The sequence below is a fragment of the Anser brachyrhynchus genome (genome assembly GCF_964034855.1).
Source record: "Anser brachyrhynchus genome assembly, chromosome: 14".
In the NCBI taxonomy this organism is placed as follows: domain Eukaryota; kingdom Metazoa; phylum Chordata; class Aves; order Anseriformes; family Anatidae; genus Anser; species Anser brachyrhynchus.
Window position 1 is genome coordinate 14,525,652 of NC_137709.1, and position 19,124 is coordinate 14,544,775.

General features: G+C 43.7%; 1 protein-coding gene across 9 annotated transcripts in view; it reads right to left on the reverse strand.

The window, feature by feature from the left end:
• Positions 1 to 19,124, reverse strand: part of KCNIP1 (potassium voltage-gated channel interacting protein 1) — a 241,922-nt gene that overhangs the window by 47,797 nt on the left and 175,001 nt on the right. Inside the window, exon 1 of one of the 9 annotated variants that reach the window (XM_080554786.1) lies at positions 7,977 to 8,110. The exons of the other annotated variants lie outside the window; for them this stretch is intronic. Coding sequence (XP_080410912.1) covers positions 7,977 to 8,085 — 109 coding nt within the window. The 5' untranslated portion in view covers positions 8,086 to 8,110. Of the gene's footprint in view, positions 1 to 7,976; positions 8,111 to 19,124 lie in introns of those variants that run through there. 9 annotated transcript variants of the gene reach the window in all.

The following is a 19,124-nucleotide window of genomic DNA, read 5'->3' on the forward strand; positions in this document are numbered from 1 at the left end:
ACAACCTCACTAGAAGTGCAAACAGGAATACACTTCGCCAGCTACGTGAAGAACAGTGAAAACAATCAGAGGCTACAAACTGTACAACAAAAAAAGAACAAAAGAGTTAAAGTTATTTACATTGGGGGAGAACAAGCTGAAAGAACATAATACTCTTTATGAGGTTTGTACAAAGATGAAAGATATCATCTGTTCTCTACGCCCACTGCTGGACTGAAGACAAAACATTGTAGTGCGTCTGTCATGCTGGCATGGACTTACTAAGGCAGGTGTGACCTTGCTTTGAGGCAGCGGGATGGACTCTACCTTTCTCATCTACTTCATTTTAAGAAGCACTCCTATACTTGTCCCATCACAGCTTCCCCCCCCGCCCGCCCAGCAATCCTAAAACCTACAGCTTTGGCTCTGACCAGGTAGGTACAGTGCTTCAAAGAGAGTTTCAGCTTCTGTGCCTGTGCAAGTTATGGGGTGCTTGTGCTATATTTATACCTACTGATGCAAACCTTTAATTTGGAAAGTAAGTGATTAAGTAAGTGAATTAATTGTTTTTTTCCTCACTAACCAAAATAAGCAAGGAGACACCAAACACCTGCAGGGAAGTCTCTGAACCAGACTACATTCTAAAGACAAAGAAAACGATCAAGGAAGCCTACATGGAAAGACGAGCACTGAGTGACTTCAGGGCCACCAGTTCGGTGCGCAGAGGCCGTGGCAGTCTGGCAGTCTCGCTTGAACACGGAAATCTAGTAAGCAAGGCTTTAGGGCTAAGCTGGGAGGGTGGCACTACCCCAGGGCGGAGAGACCAGAAGAGCAGAACCTCGGGTCCAGTCACAGGCTCTGTATAGCAGCGACACTTACAGCCTTCTCACAAAAAGCAGAGGGACAGGGACACAAGATTGTTTTCTTTAAGGCAATGCTGTATTTCAAGGGGACACAGACAGTCAATAGAGAGCTCCACAACCCCAGCACACTGCAAGGGTGCCGGCAGACAAAACCCTGCAAGGGCAAGAAACCAGATGAAACAGCAGCTGCAGGAGCAACAGGAACTATACGTGCCTAACCTAGATGCAAAGCTGGAGGAGTGCTGCACGCAGAGCAGAGGGGAGCTGTTAAGCCACAGCTTACAAATATACAAACACACAGCGGGTTTACTCACAGACCCGACAGTAAACAGGATGGCGAGCAGGGAAACGTGAAGCACTACTATAACATGAATATAAATGATTAAGAAATTTCTATTTCAACAGAAAGGTTATCAGTACGGCAACTACAACAAACATCAGAGCACAAACAGCGGAGTAGCACAATATGCTCTTCCAAATACAGCCATAAGTAATTACAGCTATTAACTGCATCACTCCATGGATCCTGATGGTTGAGGCAGAATCACTGCTGCTAGAACAAATCCTTCGGAGTTAAAAGACTTGAATTGCCTGTCTGAAGGAGTACCAGACACTAATTGCCTCGGTGTTAACACAGCAATGGCATGAACAACTCAAGTTCCTCGGGGAGTGCAATGACTGCAATTAATCCACCACGTCAAACCTTCTCCTTAGCAGAGCTGAAGCTGGGAGGAAAGCCCCAGAACATCAGAGGCAAGTATCAGGAGTTGATCTGGAGAGGCTCCTTCGGCACTAGCAGGTGCTGAAGTGAAATCAGAAGACAACATGGAGCAAACAAAGTTCACTCCGTCTCCAACCGGGAGCCAACGGCTCAGGCTGTACACAAAGCTCCCAGCCTTCAGGAGAGCTCCTGCCACAGACTAGATAATGAAGTCTCAGGGCCAGCTAATTATGTGAGAGATGAAACCTTGAAAGCTGGAAGTGTTGCAATAAATTCAGAGATTTCACTATAGAAACATGATTAGTCAGGATAACTTTTTAAAAACCTCATTGGTTATAAATGCACATATACGCTTCCCCAGATTTACATGGGCATAATCCTACACGAGAACACAAAACATCAGAAAACCAGGAATTGTGAGGTTAATTTTGGCTGCACACCCTGGCTCTGTCCTCTCTTGGGTGTATGTCATTCCCCCATACAGACCTGAGTAATAACCTCATGAGGCAAGACTATGCGCAAAAGCACTAAAGCTCAGCAGCAGCACTTGGGGCATTTGTTTATCTGCTGACTCCTCCCCTTCATGCCATGGGACTTGGTCCTGCCAGTTATCAACATAGGAAAGTTAGCTGACTGTCTGCAAACGTGGTACAACTATGCAAAGACAAGCAATGCTATCATAATATATCCCTGACAATGGAAAACTGAGGTTCTGAAATAGATAATCCACTCCACTTCCCCCCCCCCCAAAAAAAAAAAGAGGTATTTTACTGCTATACATCAGAACCAGGGTCTCATTTTTACCAACTGAACAGTGAATCATTACATTAACTCAGACCAACATAAAAAAACAAACCCTGAGACCCAGTGGAGATACTGCAATTTAATATTTGCAATAAGATCTGTAGCCCAAAATTCTGATCTACTAGACTGATTCACTTCCCTACATTTTCATGAACATGGAAAAAAAATGAGTCATGAAGACAAGGGCCTGCTTATGCTTATGTACACTACCACAGCTCATGCGGGGCTTATGTAAAAACATTCAAATTCATACTGCTGCAAGACATGGAAGTGGATGGGACTGAGGGGGATCCGCTGCACCCTCAACACTCTTCATATGGGTAGGAAACGACCCAGGGTGGCCTCGTCAACATATGTCTCATGGCAAAGCTACAGAGCCCTGTGACGTGACTACTTATATGACTTCATGTATGCCACTAAAGTACATACCACTTGGCACGTGGATGACCACATATGTGAGAGCAAGTTGAAATTTTACCAAGTAATAAAACCAACATCTCTATCCCAGATCAAACTACACGTGCTTTCTATCAGAGTCAGTAGAGAACCATGCACAAAATTGCCACTTCACTATGCAAAGAGCAGTCCTTAAAAATACAGAATTTCAATTAAGGGCAGGGATCCTGCAGGGCCAACCCCACCTGAGCAGGCAGGGGAAGAGTCTCACTTCAGTGGTACATCACAACGTGTTATGTTTTATTACACAACTAACTAGGATATTCAGGAGTGTGACCAAGCAATCCTCGAGGCTAACCATTTTTTCCTTAAAATACAAGCAGCGTTACGTTTAGAAGTTTTATAGGTTTCTGTTTTGCCTATAAAAACATACTGCAGGACCCTGCCAGGAATGCAGGTACACAAAGTAATGCAGGTCATTTCTCAGGAACTTCCAGGAAAGTTTTCATTGAGTTTCTGCTCTCTTGTATTCAAAGGTAAAAGTTTTGAATTTGTGTTGTAACTTCCCATGACTGAAAAAAAACAAAAACAAAACAGTTGAGGTAAGAAAGTGCTATAGTAGAACACAGTACAGAAAAACGTGAGATACAAAATTTGTAAGAAGCATGATCCAGCCAGCACTGTCATCAAGTGCCCTATTTAGGGAAACCCAGCAATTAACATTGGTGGGCAGGGACAGGGCAGCAGCTGCATCCAGGAGGCCAACAGGAACAGGATCCCGCAGCGGGAGTAACTGGGGCTAGAGGATGCTGTGCGGAAACTCAGGTGCCTGCTACCCTGCACACCAGAAGATGTGACAATAAATGGCATTTTTATAATCCCTCTCACTTCAGCCCTTTGAATAGTTTGCAAATAATTTCCCTCTGAAGTAAAAATAATTGCATGAAATGGAGGAACTGGCCTAGTAGCAAAAGGAACCAGACTTTTGCAGTGGTGTGCTGCTCGAGCTCTGCCCGCACTGACACATATTTGGGGTTTCAGAAGTGTCCCCCAGCACCAGGCCCTGCACACCAGTATGGGTCAGGACAACTGGAAAGGAATCACTGGGGATGACGTACAGAAATACACTGATTCAGCTGCAACATAACATCACACAGTGTGGAGGCTGTAACATGCTGAAGGTGATGGGTTTGGTCCTCTCTCCCCCCCCCCATAGCTCATTACCTCCTTGGGATGCCTTGGAGTCGAAAGGACTCCAGCTTTTAACCTGCTCAAATCACTTCACTATTTCCCTCTCTTTAAAGCATAACTGAAGTCCCCACCTGAAGCTGTAGGAAAGAACGTGCTCTCACAAGAGCTCTTACAAAAGAATATTCCTACTTCACATGATACATCTCACGGCAGACTGGCTAGCACCTGTAGCAGCTGGACAATGAGGATCTCTGTAGGGCTGGGCCCAAGGAGCTGGAGCAGGAACCCTGGTGTGCTCCACATGCCCAACCGATCTGCTCGACAGCAGCTTTATCCTTTACATACAGTTAAACCACACAGTACCTCGAGAAACAGGTATGATTTGTCTTGGGCTATTCCCAGTCCCAACACTTGCGACAGTACCACAGGTAAAACCAATGCGATTCAGAGGTGACTGGTTAGCATGTTGTCAGTTTTACTTTGTGGTTGTTTTGGATCTGAACTCCACAGTTCCTGCCGCAGGATTCAGCTGTTTTTGTTGTGAACACAGCTCTTGACAAATAAACGCACTATGAGGACGAATACACTCAGTGGTTATCTTTTACTCCACTTATTTGCAGGATTTTGCACCTTGCTGTGGGTGTCACTGCATCAATACTGAACTAGTCCAAAAGCACCACACATTTGCTCTGAATCCTTCTAATTTGAAGAAATATAATTTATTAATGCTTCAAGAGTATCGAGGATAGATGTATGGTCAGCAAAGAAGCTGGGTTAAAGCCAAACTCGCAAAACAGATGTACAGCCAGAATTTACTCTTGCTTTACAGAGAGGGTTATTGGTCTCCAAGCACGATTCAATACGAAATGTCGCTAGATGTACCCCAGGTGGCATGTAATACCTTTAAGTATTGGCCGATGTCTTGCTGCACTTTAGAACATATATCTTGGACTCATGGCCCACCGTTTCGGATGTGACTGTGTGTACTCATCAGGAGCTTGGACCTGACCTCATGAGACTGCAGCAGCTCCCTGTCCCAGCACAGGATAGCAGCAAGAACACAGCCAAGAAACAAAGCCCACAAAAGACAAAATAGTGACAGATAAGCATAAAACAATTTATCTTTAATGCTTCTTTACCTATTTGGATCACAAAAAAATGCCCCATGCTTTGCGCAACTTCTCTGTTTAGTCAAACAAATTTGGCTTTAGAACTGTATCTAGATTCCAGCCTTCAACGTTTGGTTGTAAGCAAATAGGAACACGTTAATGAAGAATTCTGGAAAACATTAACATTTACAACAAGCCAAGGTCTGATCTTATTGGGGCTCCTCTGTTTGGAGGAGTTTTATGGGATAATTTCAAATAGATTCACTCCACCTGCATTTCAGGTGGGACAAAAGAATTGAAGGGGAAAAAATAAGAAAAAAGATCCTGTTCACTTGGATTAATACTTAAAAAAATGCTGCACACAGCTCTGGGTTGTTCTCTGGAATTAAAACTACCACTAATGTCTCTGGTTTCAGCCATTGTCAATCACCTGAACTAACTATTTGCAAGAATCAAACCTTACATCTGGAACATAACTGTCAGAGAAAGAGCTGAACAAACACGCATTCAGCTGCGGCCACTTCTAAAATACCACATTCCCTGAATTATCATCTACACTATTTTCTTCTCCTTAAGTCTTGCTGCTTATGTTATATGAATGAAGAATCAGCACTCAGCTTTTTTTTTCCCCTCTCCTTGCTATATAAAGGAACAATGCTTGAGGAGGTCTGTTCTGGCTACAGGAGATAAAATAATACTGGTTCTAAAAAGCAAGAGGAATATAGCCAATTCCAACAGCTCCTTTCAAGTGCTATTGCACACAGGCATAAGAAAGCCCCTGGAATTTCTGGATCTCTATAAATAAAAGCAGTGAGCGCTTCTATTGAATATAAAGACATAAGAAATATTTATGGCATAATATAAACACCCACTGTACCTTCCCAATCACAGCACACCAAAGAAGAGAATTTAATACTACCTTTAGAGATTTTCAGATGATTGAAATTTGCATCGCACTGCATTAACAAGCACTTACATTACATTAACCTTACTACTTAGATGTAATTAATACTCAGTACAAGTGAAGAGGCAGAAGGGGGAAAAGACCAAAATCATATAATTTAACAAATGCCAAATAAATATATCTGGATCTCCACATGAGCTATTTTTCAAACAAGAAGAACTACAGCAAAAAAAAAAAATCAGAGCTGGCAAGGTTTATAGAATCATGCTTCTATCTGTCAGATAATCCATCAGAAATCAGGTATTATGGGTATCAGAAATTATTATGGTATTCCCTCAAACAGAGTTGAAAGAAAATACTATATTCCGTTCTACGCTTGAATGGGTTGAGTGATTATTGACTGATGACTGCAAACATGCACATCCAGAGCTGTTCAGTGAATATATTTTAGGACTGTTTGCTCACTTTTGCTCATTTCATCCGTGAACAGACAACTTTCTCACCTGTCATGTATTTGACTTTGCTGGAGAAACCGTGCAGAGTCTTCTGGGGAAAAAAATTGCTTTGAAAAGAGCAGACATTGGAATTACAGTAATTAGATCTAGAAAGAAGGGATAAAAGTGTTCATGCTGTTAAACAGGTAGCAATGCAATTGCTTTCAGCATTTGACTTGACAGCTCATTTTTAAGCTGAGCTGTTCTGCTGCTATTATTTGAAAATAGCTGTCATTGTCAGATAATTTATTTGTAATTATATAATTGAACTCCAGTGTCACTCTAGGAGTAAACTAAACGCTCTGTGGAATACCAACACATGTGTAACAAAAAATACATGACAATTTATATCTCCTTTTAGTCTAAATAAAATAACTCCTATTCAGGCCACTTTTCCTATTTTTCTTAATCCTGCAGGAGGGTTGCTAGGATTACGTGACAGCACTGGCTTTTGCAGTGGCAAGATAAAAAAAATCCATATGTGTTCCTTGCTTTTGCCGTTATCCAGCAAAATATACTTAATATATAAACGTCCTCTACTTTTATTCAATCTTATGTCAGCCTTAGCTAACCCATATTTTAAAGATAGCCACGCAAACTATCGTGGGAGCTTATGCTAGTATTTTATCATTGCTTGTGCTTTGTAGACAAACTTGGCACTATCAGTGATCTAAGCAAGAATACACTCAGTGACTTGGGGTGTGTGACTTTTTTTTTTTTGTCTCATTTGGTTCATTAAGAAGTAATAAGAAGTCTTTTCTTTTGAAATTCACAGAGATGCATACATCCCCTTATGATTAGATAATATGATCACCACAGTTTGCTTAACTGTTGAAATACATATGCTTTCCTCACCTGGAAAAAGCCTTTGAGAAAAAAGTTTCACACTGCTAAGGTGAAGAGACCAAACCTTTCAATTCAGTACTTGAAAACAGAAACGTTTCTCTCCAGGTTATTTTGCTTCTGGTTAACTTTACTGAAGTGTCTGCAGCACCAAACACAGAAAAGTTTTCTGTTCTATTGACATTCAGAATCTTTATTTCCATCTTGTCTTAAATTTACAAACGTCACAGCAGGTTTTCTTGTTTGTTTTCTTTGTCTTGGTATCCATATGAAATCATGCACCTAATTATCAGCTGTACTTCTGTTACCCCAAGAGAGACTTTCCTTTTTCTATGCTGGCATTAAATTTATTTTCAAGAGAAAAAAGAAGGTTTAATAAATACAAAAAAATAATCAAGAAAATTAGATAAAGTAAGTCAAAAAAATATCACAGTTTCAGATCCTCGCTGGCTACGGTAATATACTGAAAGCAAACAAAGGTCCTCAATAAAACATCAAGACTTATTCCCTCCTTGCAGCCTGTATCAGCCTTAATAAAGACGAAGACAACATTGAGAAACCAGTGCACTGACAGACAGTGCTGCCCTTCCTGCTGCCTGCCTGCCACTTACTTCCCTGAAACAGATTTAAGCACAAGTAAACAGGAGCTGGAAAACTTGCAAGTTCTCTTACCATCTGACAAGTCAATTAGCCCGAGGTAGTGCAAAAGTTTCAGAGAGGAGCACACCACCACCACAATGCCTAGAGTCTGCAGTCCCTCCGACTCGCCTTTAGTCCACATCCTCCGAGGCACCAGGCAGTACCTGCTGGCGTGCCGGCACCCAGCTGGCAGACATCGAAAGCTGCAAACTCCTCCGTTGGAGGCTTTCCTCCCCGCTGCTCAGCTGAGTGTGCAGCCCCTTCCCTCTCCCTCCCCCGGCTTCGCACTCCCTCTCTTTCTCAGGCTCTCCCCCTACTTCTGCTTATCTTCTTCTCTCCCCCCCCCTTGCCCTTTTTTTTTTTTTTAATTAAAAAACATCCAAGCAATTTCAGCATTTAGCAGTAATCTCAGGTTTTATTTTCTTTAGTGTAATTCTCTCAAGAGTTTACTCTGCCCCTGAACAACTTACTGCAGGGCTCCTAACCTCAGCAACATCTTGCATAGCTTTCATTATATACTTTTTTTTTTTTTTAAAAGTATCTGTGATACCAGTCATCTTTTGCTTTGGGGATTTTCTTGGTAATCCTACCAATTTGGATGCTTTTTGTCAATGCCTCTTCTGTACTGCATAGGAGACTACAGCACATTGTAAGGGAGGAAAGGAAGTATCCTTCCCTTTCCTAATCCCCCTCCTCCACATTACCCCAGGACACTGAGGCAGCAAGGCACTTAGTGCCCCCAGCACACTGGGATACACACAGACACTCCCTGTGTGCACATGGATGCCCACACGGAGCCCAGGACCCGCGTGGCCGTTCTTTGTGCAAGGAAGCCCAGAGTATGCCCATGGGCACAGCGCACAGGAGGACAAACCAGGGCAACGTGTCACCAGGCTGCTTGCTTGGGGTAGTGCTGCGGGATGTTCTCAGCTTTAGTCAACGATGTGTTTCTCCATAAGCACTACGGAGGAGCGAACACTTGGCAGGTTGGATGTTCTATCAGAGTGGCAGATGCGAAGCTGCAACATAATTAAAGCCAGATTTTTCAACCACGCCGTTAGTGCAAGATGCTATGATGTTCAGGGGAGTGCCGAGAGGCAAGGCCCTTCCCCGCCCCATGCTGCCAGCCCTGGGCCGAGCAGCAGCCCTGGGCCCAGAGGAGCTGGGCCTACTGCCACTGTGCAGCCATGCACTGGAGCAGGACCTCAACGGGATTTCGTACATCATGCTAACCAAGGGGTGCCCTCTGATCACACAGACATTGCTATGGAAGCCAGGGTGGAGGTGCAGAGTGCTCGTACATGCTTGAGTCATCAAGTCACCAAGTAAAGAACGCTTGAATTGAGTTGGAGCTTTGTTTCCATGTGCAGGTGACCAATGAACAGATCAAACAGCAGGATAATGCATTTGCAAGGGTGATGAGGATTTCCTGCCACCGGCAGCTACCTAACCAGAGCTCCCCTCTGTGCTGGCATGGGGCTGTTACCACCCCAGGCACTGGGACTCCCTGGTGCAGGGACACAGAAGCCCCACGTTGTGCTTCCCTTCTGTGGAAGAGCTGCTGGTTGGCTGACAGACACCAGACAAAGTTCCTCCATCCCTCCAGCTTTAAGCCCTACGCTGACCTATCACTATGGTGTTTAGTTAAACCAAACCAGTTTTCTGCTGCTATTTAGTCATTTAAATAAATGCAACTGATTAGGGAGTTGGCTACAGATGCCTAACCGGGTGGCAGACCCTGCAGACCCAGATCTGTGCTTCCCTTTTAAGAAATAATTTAATTAGGAGCACATCGCAGCAAAGCTCAGCTCCCAGCTTGGCCCATCAGGTACCACAGCACCTGTTCTCTGCTACAGCACTGAGCTAATGCAAGAAACTGCTTCTGTGCTTTAAGCCCAAGAGTGAATCCTCAGTACCGAAACAGAGCACCACCAACTCTGGACAAGAGGCAGAAATGTTAACTAAGAGCTATTTAGCTGTTTTATTTGAATCACACCTGGATCAAAGAAAAACCTGAACTGAGTCAACGCCAAATATATAGCTGGATTCAAAGTTGGGAGTTCTTTGGAGTAAATATTCTACAGGCTAGAAAACATTCTGCAGAGCTGCAGCAGCCTTTGGATCGATTTTTCCCAAACATTGGTATATCTGCCGTATAATATATACTGTTATTCTCGCAGAGGGTAACCCCAGGGACTAAATGTTTCCAGCTAAAATCACACAAAACTAGCAGCACAAACTTGAGTGCCCAGTTTTCTACTATAGCCAACAAAAACAAACTTTGCAGAACAACAACTAGAAGAACAAGGGCTTTTTTTTCCCCGTTATATATGGGCAAGGTTAAGCTTCCTAGTGAAGCAGTAATAGCTTTATTTTTGCAAACTGCTAAAAAAGAGGAATGTAAGCAGGTCTGTTTAAAATACCAGATGTCTTGATAATAGAGATAGATGGTCTTGCTAATGCCTAGCCTAAGTATCTCTTGCACACAGCAAAAGGGGTTGAATGGCTCAATTAACTCTGGAAGGTTTGCGCTAGGTATGCACTGTGTGTGCCCTCTGGGAACACGAGTAAGAACTTCATCAAGATCAATCAAAATAACATATAATGAAAAGGATTTTGTGGTAATAAAAGAATTGCAATGATGAATCATATCAATGACTTATGTGATGTATAAAAGGCTCTTTAAATCAGTTGGGGAAAAATACATCATACGAAGGTGCAACAATCACAGCAAAATGGAGAATAACCTTCCCATCGCAGAAGCTTCTCCCAGCAGCCAAGCAATTTGGACCACATTTGTACTTTCAAGGAGGATTCATCTCCTTGCTTCATTTTAAAACAAATACAGCACGACAGGTTCTCATTACCCACACCTGTAAAAAGCCTCCAGTGTTATTGTATGATTAGCCTGTTATAAAACAAAATATTAAATTTGTCATTTTGATCGACTACTCCTTTGTTCTCGTGTTGTGATAAAGAATAAACAGGAACATCTGATTGATTCTTCCTGTGCAGCTCATTATTTCAAATATCTCCAGAACACCTTTGTTTATGGATCTTCTTCCCATACCTGGCAGTCCTGAACACTCTTCCCACATGGCCACTGCCCATAAATCTATTTTCACTGCAGAGCTCTGAGGCTCTTCCCCTTCTGTTGTATTTTAGAAATGGCATAATGAGATCATTCACAATACTGCAGGTAGCTGTAACACCAAAAATATTAAATTACTATTCCATACATACTTATCCAATATAATTTGTGTGCGCATAAAGTTGGGGGTTTTATTGCTGTTTTCATTTTCAACCAGGCAAACCAAAGCGAGAACCAGGTGTCTGAGTGATTTTAAGTCACCTAGACCCAAGCAAATGATATTGTTTAAATTTCAGTATTTTATCAGCCTGCCTTGGTCAACAGTTATTCATCTGCCCCCTTTACCCCACGTGATTTGGGTTTTCTCATATTTCTCTGGCTCTGACTATCCCTAAGGAATTTGTACCTTCTGCAAATTATGTGGAGAGAGAACTACAGACTATGATTGAAAAAAATATGCTATGAGTCAATTTAACAAGTCTAGCACCCAAGTAACTAATGGTTTAGGGTCCCAACCTAAACCGTGAGCCATCGTCAGCCAAACTAACAGCTGCTCCCTGACAACAGGCTCAGGTCCTGACCCATTTGCACCACCACAATCTCACCCTGACCCCTCTGCCCACAAATGACTTTGGCTTCATATCACATTTGTGTTTTCCAGCAGTTACTCACCAGGCCAGAGTGTTTTTGGAAGTGCTGGCTAATTACCAGTTATTTTTGTCACTGGAGATGCATTCTGCGTAACGATAGGTGAACCACTGATGTCTCAGTTTGGTTTGGGTAATGCAGAAGCGTGGATGCTTTTCTGTTAGTGCTGCACAGGGAGCTGGGAGCAAGGAGCTCAGTGCCTCAGCCTGCCATCTTGCTGTGTGAGCTCAAGGAAGCAACAAGCAGACAAACCCTTGCCTGACATAGCACACATTTTTCTGCCCTAACAAAGGCAGCTATAATCCCATCCCCTTGGTTCACCTCTGAGCCATGTGAAGGAGCCACTCTTTGCTCTGTGCATGCTTCCCTGCTTGCTGGCCATGGAATGAAGCTGGCAGGTCTGAGGACCCACAGGGTTTACGCAGAGAAGCAGGAGGACCCCACACTTCTTCCCTTAAGAGGGATTGACCTTGGGATTCCCAGCTTACTATCCCAATTGGCCTCAACAGCTTCAGAAACCACAGGAATACATTTCAGAGAAAGGCTCCAGAAATCAAATACCTCATTGTTGACTTTTTCTAGGCCACAGCGGGAAGCACAGACAAGAATATCCAGCCTTGAAGGTTCTGCACACCGCTGAATGGAGGACTCGGCTTCACCCTGTATGTACCCCACTACAGCAGAAGCCGGCGGGTGCTAATGATGCACACACAGCCTCCTATCGAGCTGTAAATGGTGAGTAGACCAGCAATGAATATAGAAACTGTGCAACCTCAGAGGACTAACTTGAACTGCAGTTTACATGCACGCTACCTGAAATTGGGTGCGTATTATTAGAGCAAGGAATAATTAATGTAAGGGTAACAGCCACCTTTAGTGATTCCATCGTCTATTCCACTGGCAGGAATTCAGAGAGGCTGCGCTGTGCTTTTCTCCTTTTATTTACTACTCTCCATCTGTTTCTCTAGACCTTTATACATTAACCCACACGGCTGCAGGAACCCCAGCAGCACACCCAAAGCCTGGTGCCTCTCAAGGTGGCAGCTCACCAGCAGCCTTGCGGGGGGCACCAGCTGCTCTCAACAGCTGCCCCACAAGTTCTCCAGCTCCGGACCTGCCCTTTGCAGGGCTGTTGGCTCAGGTTGGATGAAGCACCAGTGACTGAGTAGCAATGCCTGCTGCACCACGAGGGAGCCAGGGAAAGGCTTCTGCACTGGTGTCCTACTTTTCTGACTGGCAACAGAAGTTGAGGACACCTGCTGGGAGGAAAAGGAGGGTAGGGGAGAGGAAGTGGAAAGTTAAAAGGAGGAATAGCACAAGAGGGTATTTCAGGCCTGAAATAAGGAACACTAAGGTGATGTGACATGAAGATCTGATCCAGGAAGGACAGGGCTTTACACAATCTGAAACTGGACACAAAAATGAAAAACCTGATGTCAATTCAACCAGGGGTTGATTTCCCATCCAGCTGACCCGTGCCAGGCCCCATTCCAGCTGAGCCCTTTCCCCAGAGCCCACGCTCGGAGGTGAGCACTCTCCTCAGCAGCAGGTGCACGTCACTGCCGGGAGCCAAGAAACTCGAAAGCTGTGCCTGCCACAAGACGTACGTGCCCTGCAGTGGCAGTTTTTGCTTACTGGATTTCTGCACAAGCAAGAGGAGATGTGACCCCTCATTTGTGACACTGGCAATTGCTCTGCAGGGTCTCGAAGCAGTCCCGAGGCATAAAGATTGAAGCCTCTGCTGTCAAGTCTGGCTGCAGTGATTCTCTCATCACAGGTGGATTTCCCCCATATTATTTATTTCCCATCAGATTGCCACAACTTCTATCTCATTTTTAATAAAAGTGATGATTAATAACACAGAACCTTTGTTCTCAGACTTTTTTTCTAATGGGCTGCGTTTTTCCAGATTCATATTGACTTAAGCACATGAGAATAACAAAGAACAGCTAGTCTAGTCTTTTTCCCCCCCACATAGGCTCAGAAGATCAGGATTTTTTACCACAAGAAAACTGATGCAGGATGAACCCCACAAAATAAGAATTTCTTAGCATAAACTATACCAAGTTATTTGATACAGCTGCACCTGTTTGCAGTTTCTGCAATAGCGAGTATCTTACTTTTCCAATGCATGCCAGCTTGCTGATAACTGCTAATATATTCCTTCCGACCAGGTCTTTTGCTTATTACATCTTAAGGAAGAAGAAAAAAAAACAGTGAAAGGATGCAGCACTACATATGCTTTACTCTCTCATTCGTCTCCCTGATGGATCTCCTCTTGGCATCAGTTACAGTAAGAGAAGAGGCAGACAGTTACTGGGGTTTCTACTACAATTCTGTTCATGTATGACGTGCCTGGAGACACCCGTAATGCCGCAGGAATGTCGCTGGAAGGAACACCAGGTACACTCTAGTCCAGCTAGCACCTGGAGCAGGAGCTGCCTCACTGCCAACACACCACTCGCCAGGTGAGGCAACGCTTGAAGCTCCCCAGGGATGGTAACCCCAGCACCACATCGCTTTCCTAAGCAGGAGGTTTCTCCTAACACCCAATCTAAGCCTCTGAAGCTGTCACGTACAGCCGCTAGCCCCTCTGTTACGAAGCTAGGTATCTTTCAACAGTGCATGCATATGGTCACCTGCAAGCCACACAGCCTTCCTCCAAGCTGTCCAGCTTCTACCCATGAAATATACACGCTGCTCTTTGAAAGGCAGCATTTAAGGCTAATACATTTGAGAGTATTCTTTAGAGAAAGCTCCTGAACCTGGGACAAGCCATTTTGCTGCTGACATTGCTGCCAAAGCCTTTTCATTATCCTAAGAAGGGCTGGACTACCAGCCAACAGCACAGGCTCTCCTTCCCTACCTCACCAAAGCATTTTCTACTAAGATGCAGGGAGCTCCGTTACCTGGCGTACCTTCCCCCCGCCAAAGTTCAGACTGCAAAACACGTAGAAGGGACATTTTCAGAGAGGAAGCATTGAGGCAGTCTTCCAGGCAGCAAGCAAGGAAGGTTCTGGTTTGGATTGTAGCTCTAAAAGTTGATATGTACAGATGTCTGACTGCAGAATAGCATTAGAAACATCAGGAGCTGGGAAAACACTTTTGGAGTGTTTCACGCATGTCCTGGCTACTCAGACTTGAAATGTGGTGCAGCCCACAAGGGCACACAGTGCCAGGAGGGGTGGATTTGGGCACCTTTAAGACTAACAGCATTTTGCATCTGTCTTTAGGGAAAGAGAACCCAAATAATCATGAAAGGACAGCAGAGAAATTCAAGTTTGGAATTCTGAGAGCTTTGTCGGAACAGCTGCAGATTTGGAGAACTAAGAAGAAAACCAGGAAGCCTGGCTGTCACAAGCAGTTAGTATCCCTTTGAAAATCCACCCAACTACCCTGAGTGCCGCAAGATACAGCTCTCCTGGGGACACCAGTGCCAAGCTAGCACTGACCAGCAACTCCAGCTGAGGTATCTGCTTCTCAACCCCTTATTTTCAAGTAGTGAACTGAACAAGCAGTCCATTTGGTACATTTCTCCAATGATGCTCCAGGGGAATATTAAACTATCTTATTTTCACATTAGAATAAGGTGAAACACTGCCCCGTAAAGATCACATCATAGATTCTGCCCTAGTTAAACATGTATTACAAGCTTAAGCACTGAACACTCTCCACTTGTAGAATGCTGCTCCTTTATCTATTAAACCATGTTCTCTCATCACTTTTCATAATGTTCTGCACTTATTTTTAAATAGCCTCAAGCAATGAACACTTGCATATGGCTTTCTAAATAACCCAAATTTTTCACTTAGCGATGTGCTGCAAGAGGAAATACCTTTAAACACTCATTGACTCTTCACTAGGATCTCATCTTCACTGCATTATCTACACATTACTTGCATTTAAGTTTTCTTTTTATCATCTGTAATTTGTATTTCCATTTTCCCCCCAGCTTGAAAGAAAGCTTAGTTTAATTGGTTATTTGCATAATTATTCTGAAAAAGAAAGCACTACAAAAATGGCTAATAGGAGATCAGAGTACTGTATTCATGAAGGAATTACAAAACAGACAAAAACTGTATTTTAGGTACACAGCATCGTTGCAAATCACATCATCCCTGAAGCATTTGAAAACCCAGGCAAAGCAGCAAAATTCTCAGCACTTAATGCCTCGCAACGCAACAGAAACCAAGAACAAAGTGGTCAGTCTATAAAGTCAATGTCTCTCTGAAGTTATGTTTTCTAAAGAAATAATATCAAGTTTGTAAAGTATAACAGACAACAAAAACTAAAAAAGCAGTTTATGCTGTTTCTCTAAATGCATAGAAACTAAGAGAACTTTTGGAGGACTCCGAGAGGGGAAATGGCTTGGCTCCTGCAAGCACAGCTCCGGCTGTTCTGCTCCTCTAGTGGCCCCACTGGTTAAGTTCTGCTTCTGGGTGCAGCACAGATGGAAAATGCTCTTGACCAACAAAGAGCTTGAAATAAAGGCAGTAACACAAGTGCATGCAACAGAAACTACAGAAAGGATGTGATGCTAAAGCTAAATGGTAGCCTGGGATAAATGACCTCCTTCAAGCCTCTGCACTTCCGTGTATTTAAAATACTCAGTGACCAAGCAGACTGGACACTGGCCATGGAGCCAGCTTCCTACTCACTGCCACCAGTTGCACAGCAGAAGAGCAAAGGAAAGCAACAAGCTACCAGCATATACTCGTATTTGCAGTTCCCCAGCACAGACGAGGGGAAAAAAGCCACGAGCAAACCCCAGCGAGCAGATTTAAACTCAGAAATTAAGTTGAAATTCAAGGGCAAAAGCAAACCAAAGGAAATTTATGACTATGTCACATTGGGGAAAGGGCAGCACAGGCAGAAGAATGATTTGTACACAGCTCATCCCAGGCCTGTAAATATTCATATTTGGAGGTGCATTACAGATCATACACGCTCCAGCAGTTACAACACCCCTCCAGTAACCCACATTCCTCCCGAGTAGCACCATGCACCCATCACATTTCTAGTCGAAGGTTACAGCAGAAGCACGGGGGGGAGGGGGGAGGGCATGGATTCGTTTCCTCAAAGTCCTCCACACACACACACACAACTCCAGCACTAGTGTTTTTTCTCTGGGAGCGTAATACACTTGTGCTAGCTCTTACTCAAAGAAACATCCATCAGCACAGGAAGGGCTTATCGCAGAGGTGCCTACACTTTGGAGCGAGAGTTGCTCATCCCTTGGGCTACCAGCGGCATCAGGTGGGACAGGCGCAAGCTCCATCACACACAGCTGAGGAGCTCCAGGAGCACTGCCCCTCAGCACCAGAGGGTCTCTGCCAGCACCTGGGGAGCAGCAGCCAGGGCACAGCCCTTGCCAGAGCACTGCAGGAGCCCCAACACCAACGTGGGTGCTGCGAATCAGACGGCTTACCCTTCTGCCCGCCTGTATACATACAGAGTTATTGCATGATGATCTACGTACATCAGCCATACTATGCCAATTCTTCATGAAAAAACAATCATACACAGCATGCAAGGGACTAAGATGAAAGGCCCAAGTCCATTCAGAATGGCGCTGGTCCAGTTCCAAGGTCCACCTAAGTTCTGTTCACTTCTACCACAAGAAGATCATTGCATTTTGGAACGTATTACTGAGTATCCAAGAGCTTTTAATGGAAAAGTTTGAAAGATGCCCATATCAAGTAACCACGTATTTCCATGGTGGTCCATAGTGTTCTGTAGAGATTTTAATAAACCTCTGCCTCTACCTAAATACACTCCTGTCAGTTTGCTGACTGGAACATATTCTTCCCAAGGGAGAGGAATACGATAGCAGACACTACTTAGCCCTCCCTCTCTCCCCTCAATTTTGACTGCAGCTTATTAATTGCAAGGTATGCTCTTGTGGAAAAAAAAAATTACAATATTTAATCACTATTATTAAAGTAGATACCAGTTTGGACAAATCAGTGAATGCTTCACTGCCGCTCAACCACACCCCCTTCCCCCAAATCTAGCAATGATGCCAAACTAAGTCTGGAGGTATTGGAGATGCTCATTTAATCTAAAATGCAAAACACCCTTCAGTACATTGAAAAAATCCTTGTCTAGAGCCTTCTCTATCCTTCAGCATTTTACATGCACAGTGAGTAGCTAGCTATAATTAATTCGTTAACCATTGTCAAGCCATGTACTACAAGAAGTTTGTTTTGATACAAGATCTAACTTCCGGCTAGAGCTTACAAAATTTCAAGTATCAATATGAATGCTAGAGATACAATCACACTTCTGCCATTTCCAGAGCAGAAAAAAAGATGGCAAAACACCACAGCACTTAACTGTTGCCCCAACAAGCAAGTACTGGGCAGTATCCCTGTTCCAGCTGGCCTGGAAAACTGAAGGACACTTCTCAGCTTGCAAAAAAACACAAGCATGCAAGAAAGCCATTTGGCAAACAAAGGAACGCAGAAGTTCTTCAGCTCTGGCAGACCACAAAGTCATTCCGCTAGTGTAAGCTCAGGGGAGGTCTAGAGCTCTTCGGTGATGGGAATTCAACCATTTAAGCAGCTGCAGAGGTTTAGTTTGCTTGAGATAAACCATGCTAAGAACATACCTTTTTTTCCACCCTCCATTCCCACTTGTTTGTTTTTAAACTATTCAGTTACAAGAAAAGGTGGGCCTCAGGCTGGGGAGGGCCTACAATGCAGCTGCAGAGGTGCGGCTTGCCCAGTTACCATCTTCCTGCCTCGCTTTGCCATTTTAGCTGCATGCCCTTCTTACAGGGAGGATGGGTTTTAGATTATATTATGAGCATTTGAATCTTAAGGCATTCATCATGGAAGAACCCATACATCATACATCCTTTTGGAAGGAAAAACCCACAAATATATACATTTGAATATATGAAGCTTTGTGAGCCTGAAAACAGTTTGCAAGGTTGCAAATCGCCCAGTTCCACAAGTGCACTAATCCCATTTCAGTTGCTGGCTCCGGTACTATCAAGGCAGAAACATGGAAAAGCACTTGATTTCACATAAGCACATCGGAAAAATTTCATGGACACTGCTAAATAATTGATCTGCACAGGAAGGAATTTTCTAGCGTCTAGTTTGCTGCACAGATTGCAGAGCTACAACCTTTTGTGCTAACGTGCACAGAAATACGTCTCCCTGCGTACTTCTCCTGAATACCAAGTAGGTAGTCTGTAGCTGTTAGGAAATAAGCTCACACACACATCCAAGCACTAGCAAGCATTAATATTTAGGTTTATTCAGACCCAGACATAAACTTGTTACCAGTGGGAAACATATACATCTTCCTGAACAAGAGAAGAGTGTCTGGAGAGTCAGTTAAAAGAGAAAGAGCATCTTCTCAGTACCTAGTCTCAAACCTACTAAAAATTTCACTGTTATAACTCTAGAAAGAGAAGGTGAAGTTAGCATATT